This window comes from Triticum aestivum, chromosome 4A (genome assembly GCF_018294505.1).
Source record: "Triticum aestivum cultivar Chinese Spring chromosome 4A, IWGSC CS RefSeq v2.1, whole genome shotgun sequence".
In the NCBI taxonomy this organism is placed as follows: domain Eukaryota; kingdom Viridiplantae; phylum Streptophyta; class Magnoliopsida; order Poales; family Poaceae; genus Triticum; species Triticum aestivum.
Genome location: NC_057803.1, coordinates 687,019,574 through 687,034,420, shown reverse-complemented (window position 1 = coordinate 687,034,420; position 14,847 = coordinate 687,019,574). Strand labels below are relative to the sequence as shown.

Here is a 14,847-nt window from a genome sequence, read left to right as displayed (position 1 = left end):
ATGACTCAAAGTCACAAACCGGATACGTGTATATTTTGAATGGTGGGGCAGTAAGCTGGTGCAGTTGCAAGCAGAGCGTCGTGGCGGGATCTACATGTGAAGCGGAGTACATGGCAGCCTTGGAGGCAGCACATGAAGCAATTTGGGTGAAGGAATTCATCACCGACCTAGGAGTCATACCCAATGCGTCGGGGCCAATCAAACTCTTCTGTGACAACACTGGAGCTATTGCACTTGCCAAGGAGCCCAGGTTTCACAAGAAGACCAGGCACATCAAGCATCGCTTCAACTCCATTCGTGAAAATGTTCAAGATGGAGACATAGATATTTGTAAAGTACATACGGACCTGAATGTAGCAGATCCATTGACTAAACCTCTCCCTAGAGCAAAACATGATCAACACCAGAATTCCATGGGTGTTCGATTCATCACAATGTAACTAGATTATTGACTCTAGTGCAAGTGGGAGACTGTTGGAAATATGCCCTAGAGGCAATAATAAAAGCATTATTATTATATTTCCTTGTTCATGATAATTGTCTTTATTCATGCTATAATTGTGTTATCCGGAAATCGTAATACATGTGTGAATAATAGACACCAATATGTCCCTAGTAAGCCTCTAGTTGACTAGCTCGTTGATCAACAGATAGTCATGGTTTCCTGACTATGGACATAGGATGTCATTGATAACAAGATCACATCATTAGGAGAATGATGTGATGGATAAGACCCACTCCTAAACATAGCACAAGATCGTATAGTTCGTTTGCTAGAGTTTTCCAATGTCAAGTATCTTTTCCTTAGACCATGAGATCGTGTAACTCCCGGATACCGTAGGAGTGCTTTGGGTGTACCAAACGTCACAACGTAACTGGGTGACTATAAAGGTATACTACGGGTATCTCTGAAAGTGTCTGTTGGGTTGACACGGATCAAGACTGGGATTTGTCACTCCGTATGACGGAGAGGTATCACTGGGCCCACTCGGTAATACATCATCATTATGAGCTCAAAGTGACCAAGTGTCTGGTCACGGGATCGTGCATTACGGTACGAGTAAAGTGACTTGCCGGTAACGAGATTGAACAAGGTATTGGGATACCGACGATCGAATCTCGGGCAAGTAGCATACCGATTGACAAAGGGAATTGTATACGGGGTTGCTTGAATCCTCGACATCGTGGTTCAACCGATGAGATCATCGAGGAGCATGTGGGAGCCAACATGGGTATCCAGATCCCGCTGTTGGTTATTGACCGGAGAGCAATCTCGGTCATGTCTACATGTCTCCCGAACCCGTAGGGTCTACACACTTAAGGTTCGGTGACGCTAGGGTTGTAGGGATATGTATATGCAGTAACCCGAATGTTGTTCAGAGTCCCGGATGAGATCCCGGACGTCACGAGGAGTTCCGGAATGGTCCGGAGGTAAAGAATTATATATAGGAAGTGCTATTTTGGCCGTCGGGACAAGTTTCGGGGTCACCGGTATTATACCGGGACCACCGGAAGAGTCCCGGGGGTCCACCGGGTGGGGCCACCTGCCCCGGGGGCCACATGGGCTGTAGGGGTGTGCGCCTTGGCCTATATGGGCCAAGGGCACCAGCCCCAAGAGGCCCATGCGCCAAGAGATAAGGGAGGGAAGAGTCCTAAAGGGGGAAGGCACCTCCTAGGTGCCTTGGGGAGGAGGGATTCCTCCCTTGGCCGCCGCCCCCCTAGGAGATTGCATCTCCTAGGGCCGGCGCCCCCCCCCCCCCCCCCTTAGGCTCCCTATATATAGTGGGGGAAGGAGGGCCTCTCAAACCACGCCTTTGGTGCCTCCCTCTCCCTCTCCAACACATCCTCCTCCATAGAGCTTGGCGAAGCCTTGCCGGAGTACTGCAGCTCCATCACCACCACGCCGTCGTGCTGCTGCTGGAGCTATCTTCCTCAACCTCTCCTTCCCCTTGCTGGATCAAGAAGGAGGAGACGTTACGCTGACCGTACGTGTGTTGAACGCGGAGGTGCCGTCCGTTCGGCGCTAGGATCTCCGGTGATTTGGATCACGTCGAGTATGCCTTCCTCATCCCCGTTCTTTGAACGCTTCTGCGCGTGATCTACAAAGATATGTAGATGCAATCCGATCACTCGTTGCTAGATGAACTCCTAGATGGATCTTGGTGAAACCGTAGGAAAATTTTTGTTTTCTGCAATGTTCCCCAACATAATCCTCTCCCCAGCCATAACACACATTCTTCTTGCATCTATTGGACGCTTTGGAGAAGCTGCACACCATGGAGCTAGATGCCATGCTCAATTGAGCTAGCTCACAGGAGACATCCCGGTCCATCTGTGCGACAACCTCATCTTTCTTGAGCTTTTCCTTCATGAAACACCTATTAGACCTAGCTCTCCTAGATATGAATTGCCTAAGATACCTGAGGGTTATGTTATGGACGGAGAAATAGCTTGGGACTTTCTTGCTTGTAAGGATAGAGATGATCTTAAGAAATTACTATGTAAATTGAAAGAAACATCACATTTGCATAGGTCGGCTTTGCATGCAATAGGCACAATGTAGTTTTAGAAAGGCGTCCTCCTGAAATTCCACCCTTATAAAATTCATTATGTGTGCGTGAACTTGAGCATAAATGTTCAAAGTATAAACAAATTCAATTGCAAGAAAGTAACCACTTAAGCGTTAAAAGTGTAAATCACGTTAAATTGCAGCAACTGTCTTTTCTATGCTCCCTAAATTTAAAGAGCCCGCATTCAATTGAGGACAACGTTGCTAACTTTGGCATACGATTTTGACCCAGTTGCACCCCTGGGCTTGCACTGTTTTGTGAGGTCATCATGTAAGTGGCCTAGTGTCGTGGGTTTCGTGGGTTTTCCTGGAAGACGCAATTTGCGGCGTGGCGGTTGGGGGTTTCTTTTGTTGGCCACGTGTCGATTGTGGTTAGTGATCCATCTGCCCATTCATGTGCGGTCAAATTTGGTGTTTTGACCCTTTGGTCAAAGTTCAGCAGGATCTGACCCTGGTTCGGAAACAATTCAGGATCTGGCTCTTTTCCTACTGCTGGGGTCGATGTCACCAGGGTTGCACTGCCTACCGCCGAGGCCCTTGGCGGTAGGGTTGACAGTAGAGGCTGATAGACGTCGGTTGTTGCTGACGTGGCTAGAGTGCACCTACCATCAGAGAAGGCCACAACAGGTTGAAGTACCCTACCGCCAATGTATCCGGTGGTAGGATTCAAACCCCCCACCCCCAAAACCCCGAGCTCTAGGTCGTTCTGTTCCAGAAACTGTTTTTTTTTTTGCAGTCAGGTATGCAACCCTACCGCCAGAGTGCCCGGCGGTAGCCTGTAGTACCCTACCTCCAGCTACCTCAGCAATAGGTGTCGAAGAGGGGAAATCTGTATTGTTCTCGGAAGTGGGTTATATTTTACGGTAGGTGTGCAACCCTACCGCCGGAGACCCTGGTATGTGTCCCCTTTGAATTTTAGTTCCTTTCCTCCAAAACTTGATAATTTCAATTAAAAAATTTCACCACAATAATATAGTTTGTGAATCAAAATATTAGGATATCACACATCATAATATGCATCACACACCGATAAAAAGGATAGTTCAACATATCAAACATAGCAAATAGGTTTACATGTCCAAGATAACAAATAGTTTAGCAATTCAACGATAACAAGTAGCTCAACCTAGCTAACAATTTCTCATTCAGCTCACATAAAGCAAGTACTTCTACATGGTCATATCACTTGGTCTTCCTCCCCCTCTTGCCGGTGCACTCGTCATTCCTCTTGGAGCGAATCTCTTGCGTTGTTTTTTTCGTAGTTTGTGCCACGGGAGGTGTCACGCAAAGAAGAAGCAAGGCTGTCCTGGCGGCGAGCAAAAGCTATTTGTTAAACGTTGGATTTGGGGATCTTAAGAACAATTAGATGACCCCTTGCGCCAATGGCACAAAGGGTGAGAGCAAACCAAGTATTCAAACCATAAACATAAGATTTGTTTAAAGACTGATAAAGAAATAGATACTTAGATAGCATGTTAATACATAGTGATATATGAACAGATTAACATTATCGACATAGGAAATAAGTATCTTAAAAGTGGACAGATATAAAAAATAGACAACACTATTATGCCTCAAAAGTAATTGAGGCTGTGATTTTTAATTCCAACAATCCATGTATCTTGTATATAGGGCACTATGGGAGTACAATTTTGTTTAATATCAAAGCAGACTTGAAGAGCCTCACGGATGCTGATACTAGTTCATAATACTCATGTATCAACCGTACTTCTGCAGCATCTATGGAAAAAAGAAAAGATAAGCTAAATCCTTAGCATTACAATACTCCCAGGTCTGTATATTGTTAAAACAGGGACTGCCTTAGTAAGTAGGATACAAACTAAACATGGACAATGAAGGCTTGATTTTGAAAAATACTGCTAGAATTCATATGCATGATCCAGAAAAGTACATCATAGGATGACATATATTTTGTCATCAAGCAATAGTAATAGAAAGAAAAATTACATTACATAATTGGAATGAGTACGATCTCGCTGTCTCATCAAATCAAGAAATAAATACATTGTTAAAGTGCAATGATTACCACACACTTATGCAAGATCACGATGAAAGGGGAATGCTATCTTTAACACTCCCGGTAAAGAAGTTTAACTTTTATTACATGAAATGGAACAAATGTACTGGTAACTAAGCATGATTGCAAGGATAGAACACAACCACTCTAGTAAACAGGATTAGAAGGAAATGATGCCTACTTTCATATGCTTGCCTATGTGGCTTACATGAATACTGTACAGGTTGAGGCCAGTATGTGCCGTTCCATGCATATGCAGATGATTTACCTGCATAAAGTAAGACATATCTTCAATCAAGATCAACAGAAGAAAAAGTACACTAAATATCTTTAACTCTTGAAGCTTAGACCATTCAGGAGGCCTCTCATCAATATCCTGAGTAAAGCGTGTCAGGCAGATGAAGGCAGACAAATGGATCTTGGTTCTAAATTTGTGGAAGCTATCCTATTGCATCATATTTTCTCTCTTCAGCTAAAGCTCAGTAAAGGCATCCATGTCCTCATTTGATAAAATAATCTGGTGTTTTTTACCTCTCTGTTCTCTCAAGGATATTTCTCTGCATATAAGAAACAACATGTACCTACAGAATCGCTTAGATAAGAACGGCTTGATAAGAATGCATTGCAGCAAACGTAGAACGCCAACTTCCAATAAGCGAAAACTGAACTTGCGACTCTCTGTTATCTGTTTTCAGTTAACTATAAACTCTGTACCTAGACGCAAAGAGCTTACAAGCTGAAAGAATTAAGCCTACTGGCCATAAAGGTACATGCACAGACTGGAACAACTAGTTGAAACTCTTTTGTTCATTACTTCATAACTGAAACCGAAGAAGAAAATAAGTTGTCATTTTTTTTACTTATAACACTCCCTCTCAGCGAATCCCCTGGTTTAGAGGTTATTTTTCTTTTTTCAGAATTTGATGGCAAACTTGAACTGTACCAAGAAAGGATTAGCATTGGTAGCAACCTTGCAATGCAATGAAGGAAAAAATCAAATTAGTAGAAAACCTATAGAAGCTTCAGTGAGCCTTCGTACAAACAAAATGGTTTAATTTGGCACCCCTTAGATTATTGGAGTACTAAACAATACAAAGTAGGACACTAAGAATTGCATAGACTCGAAAACTGAAACTCATAACAAGCTAACAACAGACGTGCACTTGCATAATACTCCCTCCGTAAACTAATGTAAGAGCGTTTAATCACTACTTTAGTAATCTAAACGTTCTTATATTAGTTTACAAAGGGGGTATGTCTCAAGTGGCACCTGACTCTGAATCTTCTAGAGATTTAAGCCTTAGCCAGTGTGCATAAAAGAAATGAAGATAAGGCAGAAGAAATAATCAGTTATGTGCTTCTTAGTAATTGCTTGATTCCAAGAAGACCAAATATGTAGAAGGAGGACTCTAGGTCAAGGTTCTGGATAATGGGTGAACATAAGTCTACAGTACTATGTGCTTCTTGTAAACAATATGTTTTCTGCTTTAATGGTTTAGAACTCGCCTAAACAAAATAAAAGCAACACATAAAACCTGGCTATAAAATGCAGTTCAAACAAAGCAAACAACATGAAGCAATAAGAATAAAACAAAACCAATATGGCAATATATTGGAACAGCTAGGATCGCATTTGCAAAGTTTTATTGTTGTCTGTCTTCTTAATGAAGTTTCAATGACAGAGAGATTCAACCTGGAGTCAACTATCTGAAATAAATTAATACAACAAGTCAAATAATAGTCCTGATGGGATGCACCTTGGATTAACTTAACAGGGACCATCTAGCACCGTGCAATGGACTAGCAGACATGTGGAATTGATGAGAGAATGAAAAATAGGTATACGAGACAGTGAAGATCGATGTGAGATGTCGCAGTAAATCGGTCAGAGAAACAAGCCCAAGCACCTTCTAGAGCAGCGAGTGAGCTCGTCGATGAAGCTGGAGTTGCAACCTGGTGTTCCTGTAGAAAAAGAGAACGACGGTGTTATCTCTGTGTGCATATTTTAGATGAAATTGCTCCGGAAGAACCTAATTTCAGTGAAGGAAAACTGTAGCCATAGATCTGGATATGAATTTTGTGTTCAATACTCTGTAATTTGATTCTCTGTTTATGGAATATATGAATTTAGAAATGGCAGCTGCAGCTATGTTGCCACTATTTCCCGGCGGTTCTGAGGATGATATGGACATGCACAAATGAAAAGAGAAATGAGGTCTCCGAAGGTAAACAAACGATGGAAACACACATATGGATAATTATATTCCTTTTTAGCAACTGGTGAACTAACAACAAGTCAAGTCACCAAATAAATCTACAATCCATACTTATTTGCTTGATGTAGGCATAAACTGCTGCCCATCAAGCTTCATGTTGAATACTTCTTTCGATCCATATTACTTGTCGCTCAAACATATAGATGGACCATATTAAGATAGCACCTTGTATGCATAGAATGGACCATATTTTGAGTATATGAACAGTCAGTTCATTTAGTTTTCCTGCTATCAGAATAAGACCATGAAATAAAATCAACTTTGAAGACCTGAGAGCATCTCTAGCCGCGCCCTCAATAGGTCCTCCCCAGGCGTTTTTGTCGCGCCGGCGCCCAAAAAACGGCCCAGTCGCGTCCTCAGAAGCTCGTTTTTCGCCGGCTCGGGTCGAAACTGGTGCCGACGGACCCAGGCCGAACCCGGCGCCCTGGGGGGCGCCTGGGGCGCCGGCACAAGCGAAAAGGGCGCGTGGGTCCGCCCTGTCGGCGAGTCGAGCGCCTCTTGCCGCCGTTTTTTTCCGCTTTTCCCCCACTTCCCTCCCATACTCTTCCTTCCTCCCGCCAATCTCCCTCCCGCTCGCCTCCCAGCCGGCCGCCATGCCCCCGAAGAAGTACGTCGTCCCCCGCGCGGCGGCAACCGCGACCGCCTCCGTCGCCCAGCCGAAGCAGAGGAAGCCGAGGGCGCTGCCGACCAAGCCACCAGGCATGTCAAACGCCGAGTGGAGGACGGAAGTTCAGCGACGGGAGGCTGTCACCGCCGACCGGCAGAACAAGGCCATCGCCAAGAAGGCCCGCGACAACGCGGCGCGCGCGGCTGCGGCTGCCTCATCGGCGGACCAAGCCGAGGCCGAGGCGACTCGCGCGGGGATGATGAATCCACCCGGAAGCCACGCCCAGTACGCGCCCTGGGGCCAGCAAGGCGTCGGCTCTCCGCAGCCATGGGGATCGCCCTCGCCGGGCTACGCCGACGGGGACGCGCACGGTGGGTTCAACCCAAACGTCACCTTCCCCCATGGATACTCGGCCCAGCGCACGCCCTCTCCCGCCTTCGCCGGCGTGCAGTACCCTCCATACAACTACTCGCCACCCGCCTACGCTTCCTCCCCGACGCTCCTGCTACGCCGTGACCCGCTGCCTTTTGTGAGCAGGAACGACCAAGTTTAAATTTTTCGCGTTCTGGAGGCGGCGCCTGGGGGCATGACTATGAGCTAGGTCGCCCTCAGGGGCCGAATTAGCGCCGGTTCACCCTCAGACCTTTTTTTTTAGCGCCCTGGGGGGCGAACGGCTGGAGATGCTCTGAGGCTGCTGCCGCCCGCTGGCCGGCGTCTCTCACTCGCCGGTGTCCGTGGCGTTGACACCATGGGCATCCGGGCCACTTTACCGCCTCAAGGCTTGATTTGAGAAAACCAAACTTGGGCCCCTGCCTTATCTGGCCCAGCCCAACCACGAGCCTCTCGGTCCATCCATCCCAGGCCACATCTGGTTGCTTCGGCTCTCCCTCCCACCACCGTCCTCGGCTCCCCGGAGATCCCGCCGTCGCCGTCTCCGTCGCCGTCGCCGCCACCGGCCCGTGTTGGTGCCGCCTCGGCTGGCTCTTGCAACTTGGAAGGGCTGGTAACACCGCCCCTGCCGCCTCCTCCCTCCCCGCCAGTCCCCGCGCCCGCGGCAAGCGCTCCTCGGCGCCCCTCCTCCTGCCGTCGGATCCCCTCGCCGTGAGTTCCGTGCTCCCTTCATTCTGATCTCCTAGCGTCCTCATAATCCGTTTGTCCCTGATGGAGGCTAGGGTTAACTAATCCTTCGACGTTTGGTTAGTTTGATTGGTGGAACGCTCTGCTGTTTATGCTGCCGTGCCCCGTCGTATTAGGGTTCAATTCGATGTCCAGTTCATTCGGTTCAGTTTCATGCAATGCTAAATATTACAAGATGGACATTCTACCATGCTGTGTTGTTATGCCATGCTCTATCTGTTTTGATTTGATGTGTGGTTCGAATTTCATATCAACGGCACCTCTGTCCCATACTTCTTTTTATGTCGAAAACAATGCAGTCTTCTGTGGATAGTTTGCTGCGCTGGTTAATTTTCAGCCCAAGGATGCATATTGTTTCAATGAGTCAAGTCCCGCTGCCATCATGAGCAGCTTCTCTGATGGTTGTTGAGCAGGGGCATGTTTTGTTCGCTTTGTCCGTTGTCATGTGGCAACAATTCTTCGTTCTAGATTATTGTTTTGTTTCTTATGTTTCTTGTACATGTGATGATTCGTAGGTAGCAGCTGCTTGGCGGTGGACAGGGCAAGATGTCTGGCAATGTGAGTTGCTCCTACTCGTAATTCTTTTTTTGTCTGTAGAGAACCCAGTGTGGTGCATTTGAGGATTTTGAGCTGATCTTCTGCTTGTTATGATGCGTAGCCTGCAGGTGTGGATAACACTTTCCGTAGGAAATTTGATAAGGAGGAGTACTTGGAGCGAGCTCGACAGAGAGAGCGGGATGAGAAGGTCCTCCACGATCTCCTACTGTTTTTTGAAAAGTAAACATAATCATATTCATATTCATATGTCTCTCTTGTTCAATACAGTGCTAACATTTGTTCTGTCTTTGTCCCTTGGTTATGCAGGATGAAGCCCGGAGAGGCAAGGGTATGCACTCCGTCTAAAGTTATTAATTCTATTAATTCTGCAGCCTTACTGTTATGATCATGCAATACTGAATTATTTCCTCTACAAACGTCAGACAGGGGCCCTCCTGTGCAAAGACAGCCTTTGAAGCATAGGGATTATGAAGTTGATCTTGAGTCTCGTCTTGGTAAAACCCAGGTTTGTCAGATCATATAGGTTTCAAATAATGTTTCTTATTATGTTTTTCCATGTTTCGTCATTGTTGTATAACCTGTGAACCCAATTGGGTGTGATTCCTCGATTTCTTCTTATGTATATCTGTAATGCCTCGCGTGGTGCATTTTGAAGTTCCTTATTTAGGTTAATTTGCAACCTAGTATCTGAGACTTCATGTTTATGCTTGATTTGAATTATTGGATGTTGATTTGTGGGTATTGGGTGTTTTAGTATGTCATGGCATTGTGTGTTCTTTATGCTGCTATTTTCCCAGAGTCTGTCAAACAGCCGTATATGCTTACTGTTGTGTTTGGCAGTTGTAGACAGACACCATACTAAATTAACTTAAAATCATCTATGCCAGTATATATATTGAAAGAAAGTAGCGAGTCCCCCTTCAGCTAAGCTCGTTAAGAATTGGATGCTTTATTTGCATAACATTTTAATTATGGTACAGTTTACCATGTTCATGATGTTTGTTTATCTTGTCCTCATGAAATTTGAATTTTAGTCGATCAAGGGCCAAAAAGGATACAAATGTCATCATGGCATTTCATTGTTCATCCGACCTTACCAGTCAAGTAGATGCGCCCTTGTATATATAGTCAGAATACAGAAAATGTACTCAAGAATATATATGCAGTTTCTGTGCATGTACTATAATCTTGCCATGGCTAGTCTTAATTTGATGCTTTCTGCAATTCATGGAAAGACCAACAGGCCAGCCATGTTTCAGGTTCAACTGCATCTGCATCCATGCTCTCTGGTGACATATAATTTGGCCTGTAATGAACCTGCTGAAATGAAAGCGGGGAGGGTTCCCTGACTTTTCTTGTAAATTTGGGGAAGCTGAACTGAGACCTTGTCAGTATCCTGCTCCCTGTTTCATTTGTGTTGGATGTCCAATCATTCCATGACGTCCACTTTGGAAAGCAAAAAGGATTAATTGCATCTTGCATTGCTTGGATACATATATATTGAATTCGAACCACAAACACAATCCAAACATCTTGCATTGCTAGCATGGTTATGATTGGAGTGCTGAGCGAGCAACTAGCTTGTAGTTTTGGTCGGATGGATTCAGAGCCTCAGGTGCTGGAGCAGAGAGTTGCTGTCAAGGCCCTTGGCCCTGTAGCGCCGGACCAGTTCCGCCATGGTGGTGCTCCTGTACCGCGCCTCGCCGTTGGTGACAATTGGCTGTAGCACTCTTGTGGACGTGGCCGCACCCTGCCGCCGGAAGAAGCAGGCCACGAAGACGCGAGGCCTGACACTCTTGGCCACCATGCGGTGCTCCACGCTCCTGAACTTGCTGTTGGAGACGAGCTGCAGGAAGTCCCCGACGTTCACCACCAGCACGCCTGCCACTGCCGGCACGTCCACCCAGACGACATCCGACATCTTCTTGTCATCTTCCTGTAGTCCGTCGACGAGCACCTGGAAGCCGCCCACAGCGTCCTGGAGGACCACGGTCAGGAAGCAGGGGTCGGAGTGGGCGGTAGTGCCCAACGTCAGGTGCGGCTCTGGGCAGGATGGGTAGTAGTGGCTAGCGAGCCCCTCCAGGCACGCAGCGTCCTCCTCCAGGTGCTCACGGCGGAGGCCCAGTGCCTTCGACAACAGCTCGAGCAGGGTGCGGCCCAGCTGCTGCACCAACCTCATGTACTTGGGCGCTATGGTCCTGCACGCGGGCGGTATCTCCTCGGACGGTGTCGACTCCGGCGCTGTCTCCATGAAAAGGGTGTCGTGCCAGTTGGCCGCTGGCGACCGGAACAGGTCGAAGTTGCTCTGGTACCTCACGCGCCGGCGAGAGTCCCGGCTGTAGTAGGGCGCCTTGGCCTTCACCGGCTCCTCGTGAAAGCCCCGCAACGCTGCAAGCATCTCTGACATGGCCGCCTTGGGCACGCCATGGTTCACCACCTGGAAGAAGCCCACCATCTCCGCAGCCACCTTCACCGCGGTGACCAGCTCAGCTCGCTCGGATGGTGTAGTAGTAGTAGTAGCACCCATGGCAGCCGCGAGACTGATGACCGGGATGGTAAAGTGGTGCTCATGATCTGCATGCAAATGGTGGAGGGGGAGGGGGTGGTGGAAGATGGAGGTGATGGTGGTGACGCCCGTGTCGACGAGGCCCTTGACGCCGGCCTTGGTGTTGTCGAAGGCCTTAAGGGCACGAAGGCGATCGGAGTCGGAGGCCATCAATTGTTGCACTACTCCACTGGATGAGGATTGCTGCTCCTTTAAAGGAACTCTGGGCCGGTGCAAATTGTGCGAGATTGAAAAGCTCGATCCACTATATATTAATTCTCTTCATTACCTATCTCTTCTCAACTGCTATGCAAGAGACTACCTAACTTGCAGTTCTTTATGTAATCATTGCGGTGGTTGATCCATTATTGTTTCTTTATCATTTTCCGAAAAGAAAAAGAAAACATGGTTCCCTGTCAAAGACCAGGCTCGAATGGTAAATTCACTAGTTCGAGTTAGCCAAATAAGAAGAATATAATAGCCAAGGCCTTACGAAGAGCGGACTTTTATAGTGTTCTGTAAGGGTGTCGCTAGATTGACTCTACTGGAGAACTCCTTTCAGTAGTACTGCCGTTGTGCTGTATTAGGAGTCTAGGACAATGATTAACAGTTTGATATTACCAGCACATGACTAGGACAATGATTAACAGTTTGATATTACCAGCACATGATAAGAAGAAGTATGAATGAGCATTGCAAAAGATGAGTAACTTAAGTCCACGTATGAATGTTTTATTTGTATAGGTGGCTCGGTTTGGTCATTTACTCATTTATCATCGATAAGCTGTTTTTTTAGTTCGCTATAAAACAATCTGTATAGATAAAATAGACGCTCTATTACGTAAATGTATTACTAACCATATTATTTTGCCTCCTTTTCAGGTGGTAACCCCAATCGCACCTTTGAGTCAGCAGGTTTGTCCCAAAATCTCACAGGGCTTGTTATTTTAGATAAGAAATGGCAATGTTTGTAAAATACTAAAATTTCCAGTTTGTCTTACTTGATAGACATTCTGCCAGAGTATGTGATTCCTTGTTGTTTGTTCGTTGTACTCCCTCCGTAAACAAATATAAGAGCGTTTAGATCACTACTTTGGTGATCTAAATGCTCTTATATTTCTTTACAGAGGGAGTACTTGAGAACTCTGTGGGGTCTTGATTCAGAAGACCTGTTGTATGTGTTGTTCTTTAGATTTTGGTCTCATGTTTCCACAATCAGTCATTACTCACTAGTGTCCGATTCATCACTTGCTTGATCTTCTTTAACATACCAATGCATGATATTTAGAACAATACTATTGCTACATAATTTATCTTGCTTGCCATTGGATTGGAGAACGATGCAAATATTAATGATTAACTAGATATTGTTCATGCTCAGTTTATCGCACAAAAGCTTGTTCTCAGTTTACCAACTTTCTGGCAGGCTGGATACTACTGTTCAGTATGTGAGTGTGTTGTTAAAGATTCAGCCAACTATTTGGATCATATAAATGGCAAGAAGCGTAAGTACCTGCAAACTCTATTTTAAGTTCAGTTGGTCTAGCAAACTTGCCTATCATCAGTTTCATGTTTTATGGTTTGAACATTTGACAGATCAGCGAGCATTGGGCATGTCTATGCGTGTTGAAAGGGCATCACTCGAACAGGTAAAAAAATGAAGCTTGTCCTTTGGACCCGAGTCCATCTAATAATTAAAATCATTATTCATCATGCGCTGGTTATTTCGTTGGTTTATCATCTCATCTCGAATTGAAAATGAAAATCTTCGAGTTATCTAAGCCAAGTGGACAGCTGCTTGCGTGGTTACCTTCCATATGTTTCAATGTTAGTAACTCTTTCTGCCCGCAGGTTCAAAAACGGTTTGAGGCACTTAAGAAGAGGAAGGACCCAGCCAGCTTCAGTGAACAAGGTGATGCAATGCGAAAACATCATCTAGGATGTCATTTCTCCTCTCTATTCATTGTCCACGGAATTGTCTACCACATTGCTGTCTGAAATTTAAAATTGGCTTCTTGGCCTTTTCTTCAGATTTGGATGAGAGAATATGGAAACAGCAGCAAGAGGAGGAGGAGAAGAAGCGTCAACGCAGAGAAAAGAAGAAAGAAAAGAAGGTATAAGTACAATCTTTTATGTGTGCCTATGTGTATGTAATTTCCTGTTTCTACTAGGTACGTGTTTTCCATTGAACACGAGACTTGACTTGCAGTCTGTCAGTTTATTGAGCTGTTGAGAATTGTAATGACATGGTATGATTTGGTTTCAGAAAGAGCAGGCTGGCCAGAATGAACCTGAGGACATTGATCCTGATGTTGCTGCTATGATGGGCTTTGGCGGGTTCGGCACCTCATCAAAGAAGTGAAAATTGGTTCTTCATTCCGTTGGTCTGTGGCTGGTGAAGACGTCGCCGTGACCCTGTGCACCTGGATCTCAGCGTAGGTCAGGCACAGCTCTGATGCAGAGCCGCAGTGCTGTGATTAGTGTAGTACTGGAGCCTTGTTTGCAACCGCTACCTGATAATGTCAGCGAAAGGATACTTGATGCTGGAACAATTCAGCTTCTGTAATTTGTGACCGTGATCATTTGTGAGAAATGAGACGACTATTTCGTCTAGATGCTGCTGTATCATTTGAGAGGCATTTTATCTTTGAGAAATGAGATAACTAATTCGTTTACACGCTGTTGTTGTATCAGCTTGCGAGAAAAGCAAATGCTCTGTTTGCAGGCTGTTTGTTGTCTTATTCTCCCATATTCTCCGTTTTGGAAAAGAAAGAGAAAAAATAAGTTTGCATGCTGATGGGCTAAAAGATACACTAGAAAAGATATATATTTGTGCCAATTTCTAGTTCAAACAAAGTGATTCATGGTCTAGTCCTCTAAATCAACTCGGGAACAAGATAACAACGTGAAGTTAGCGCGTAAACGCTACATTCAGGGCACGCGGACTGCTGGTTGGCGACTTAGAAGAAAGGCCAATTCGAAAACATGTCTCTCGTTCAGGTTCAGGGTCACAGCTGACAGCTTTACTCGCTGAATCGTCAAACGAGATCACCTTCAGGAGCTGTCCAACAAGTGGGCGCATCCATCCTACTGTTCCACGAGTGTCGGGCAGATGGC

General features: G+C 45.8%; 1 protein-coding gene across 1 annotated transcript; it reads left to right on the top strand.

Moving 5' to 3' along the window:
* The first annotated feature begins 8,307 nt into the window (after positions 1–8,307).
* LOC123088153 (zinc finger matrin-type protein 2) lies at positions 8,308–14,405 on the top strand. The gene is made up of 11 exons (XM_044510326.1): positions 8,308–8,591; positions 9,143–9,185; positions 9,286–9,372; positions 9,492–9,513; positions 9,608–9,690; positions 12,613–12,645; positions 13,157–13,235; positions 13,327–13,379; positions 13,582–13,642; positions 13,762–13,844; positions 13,997–14,405. The coding sequence occupies exons 2-11, from the start codon at positions 9,174–9,176 to the stop codon at positions 14,090–14,092; spliced, it is 609 nt and encodes a 202-aa protein (XP_044366261.1). The 5' UTR covers positions 8,308–8,591; positions 9,143–9,173; the 3' UTR covers positions 14,093–14,405.
* The last annotated feature ends 442 nt before the right edge of the window (positions 14,406–14,847 follow it).

Excerpts from the sequence above, each read along its gene's own strand:
- LOC123088153 (XM_044510326.1), top strand. Across the intron at positions 9,514-9,607 it reads TGAAGCCCGGAGAGGCAAGG|ACAGGGGCCCTCCTGTGCAA; the intron begins GTATGCACTCCG and ends TACAAACGTCAG. Across the intron at positions 13,643-13,761 it reads AGCCAGCTTCAGTGAACAAG|ATTTGGATGAGAGAATATGG; the intron begins GTGATGCAATGC and ends CCTTTTCTTCAG.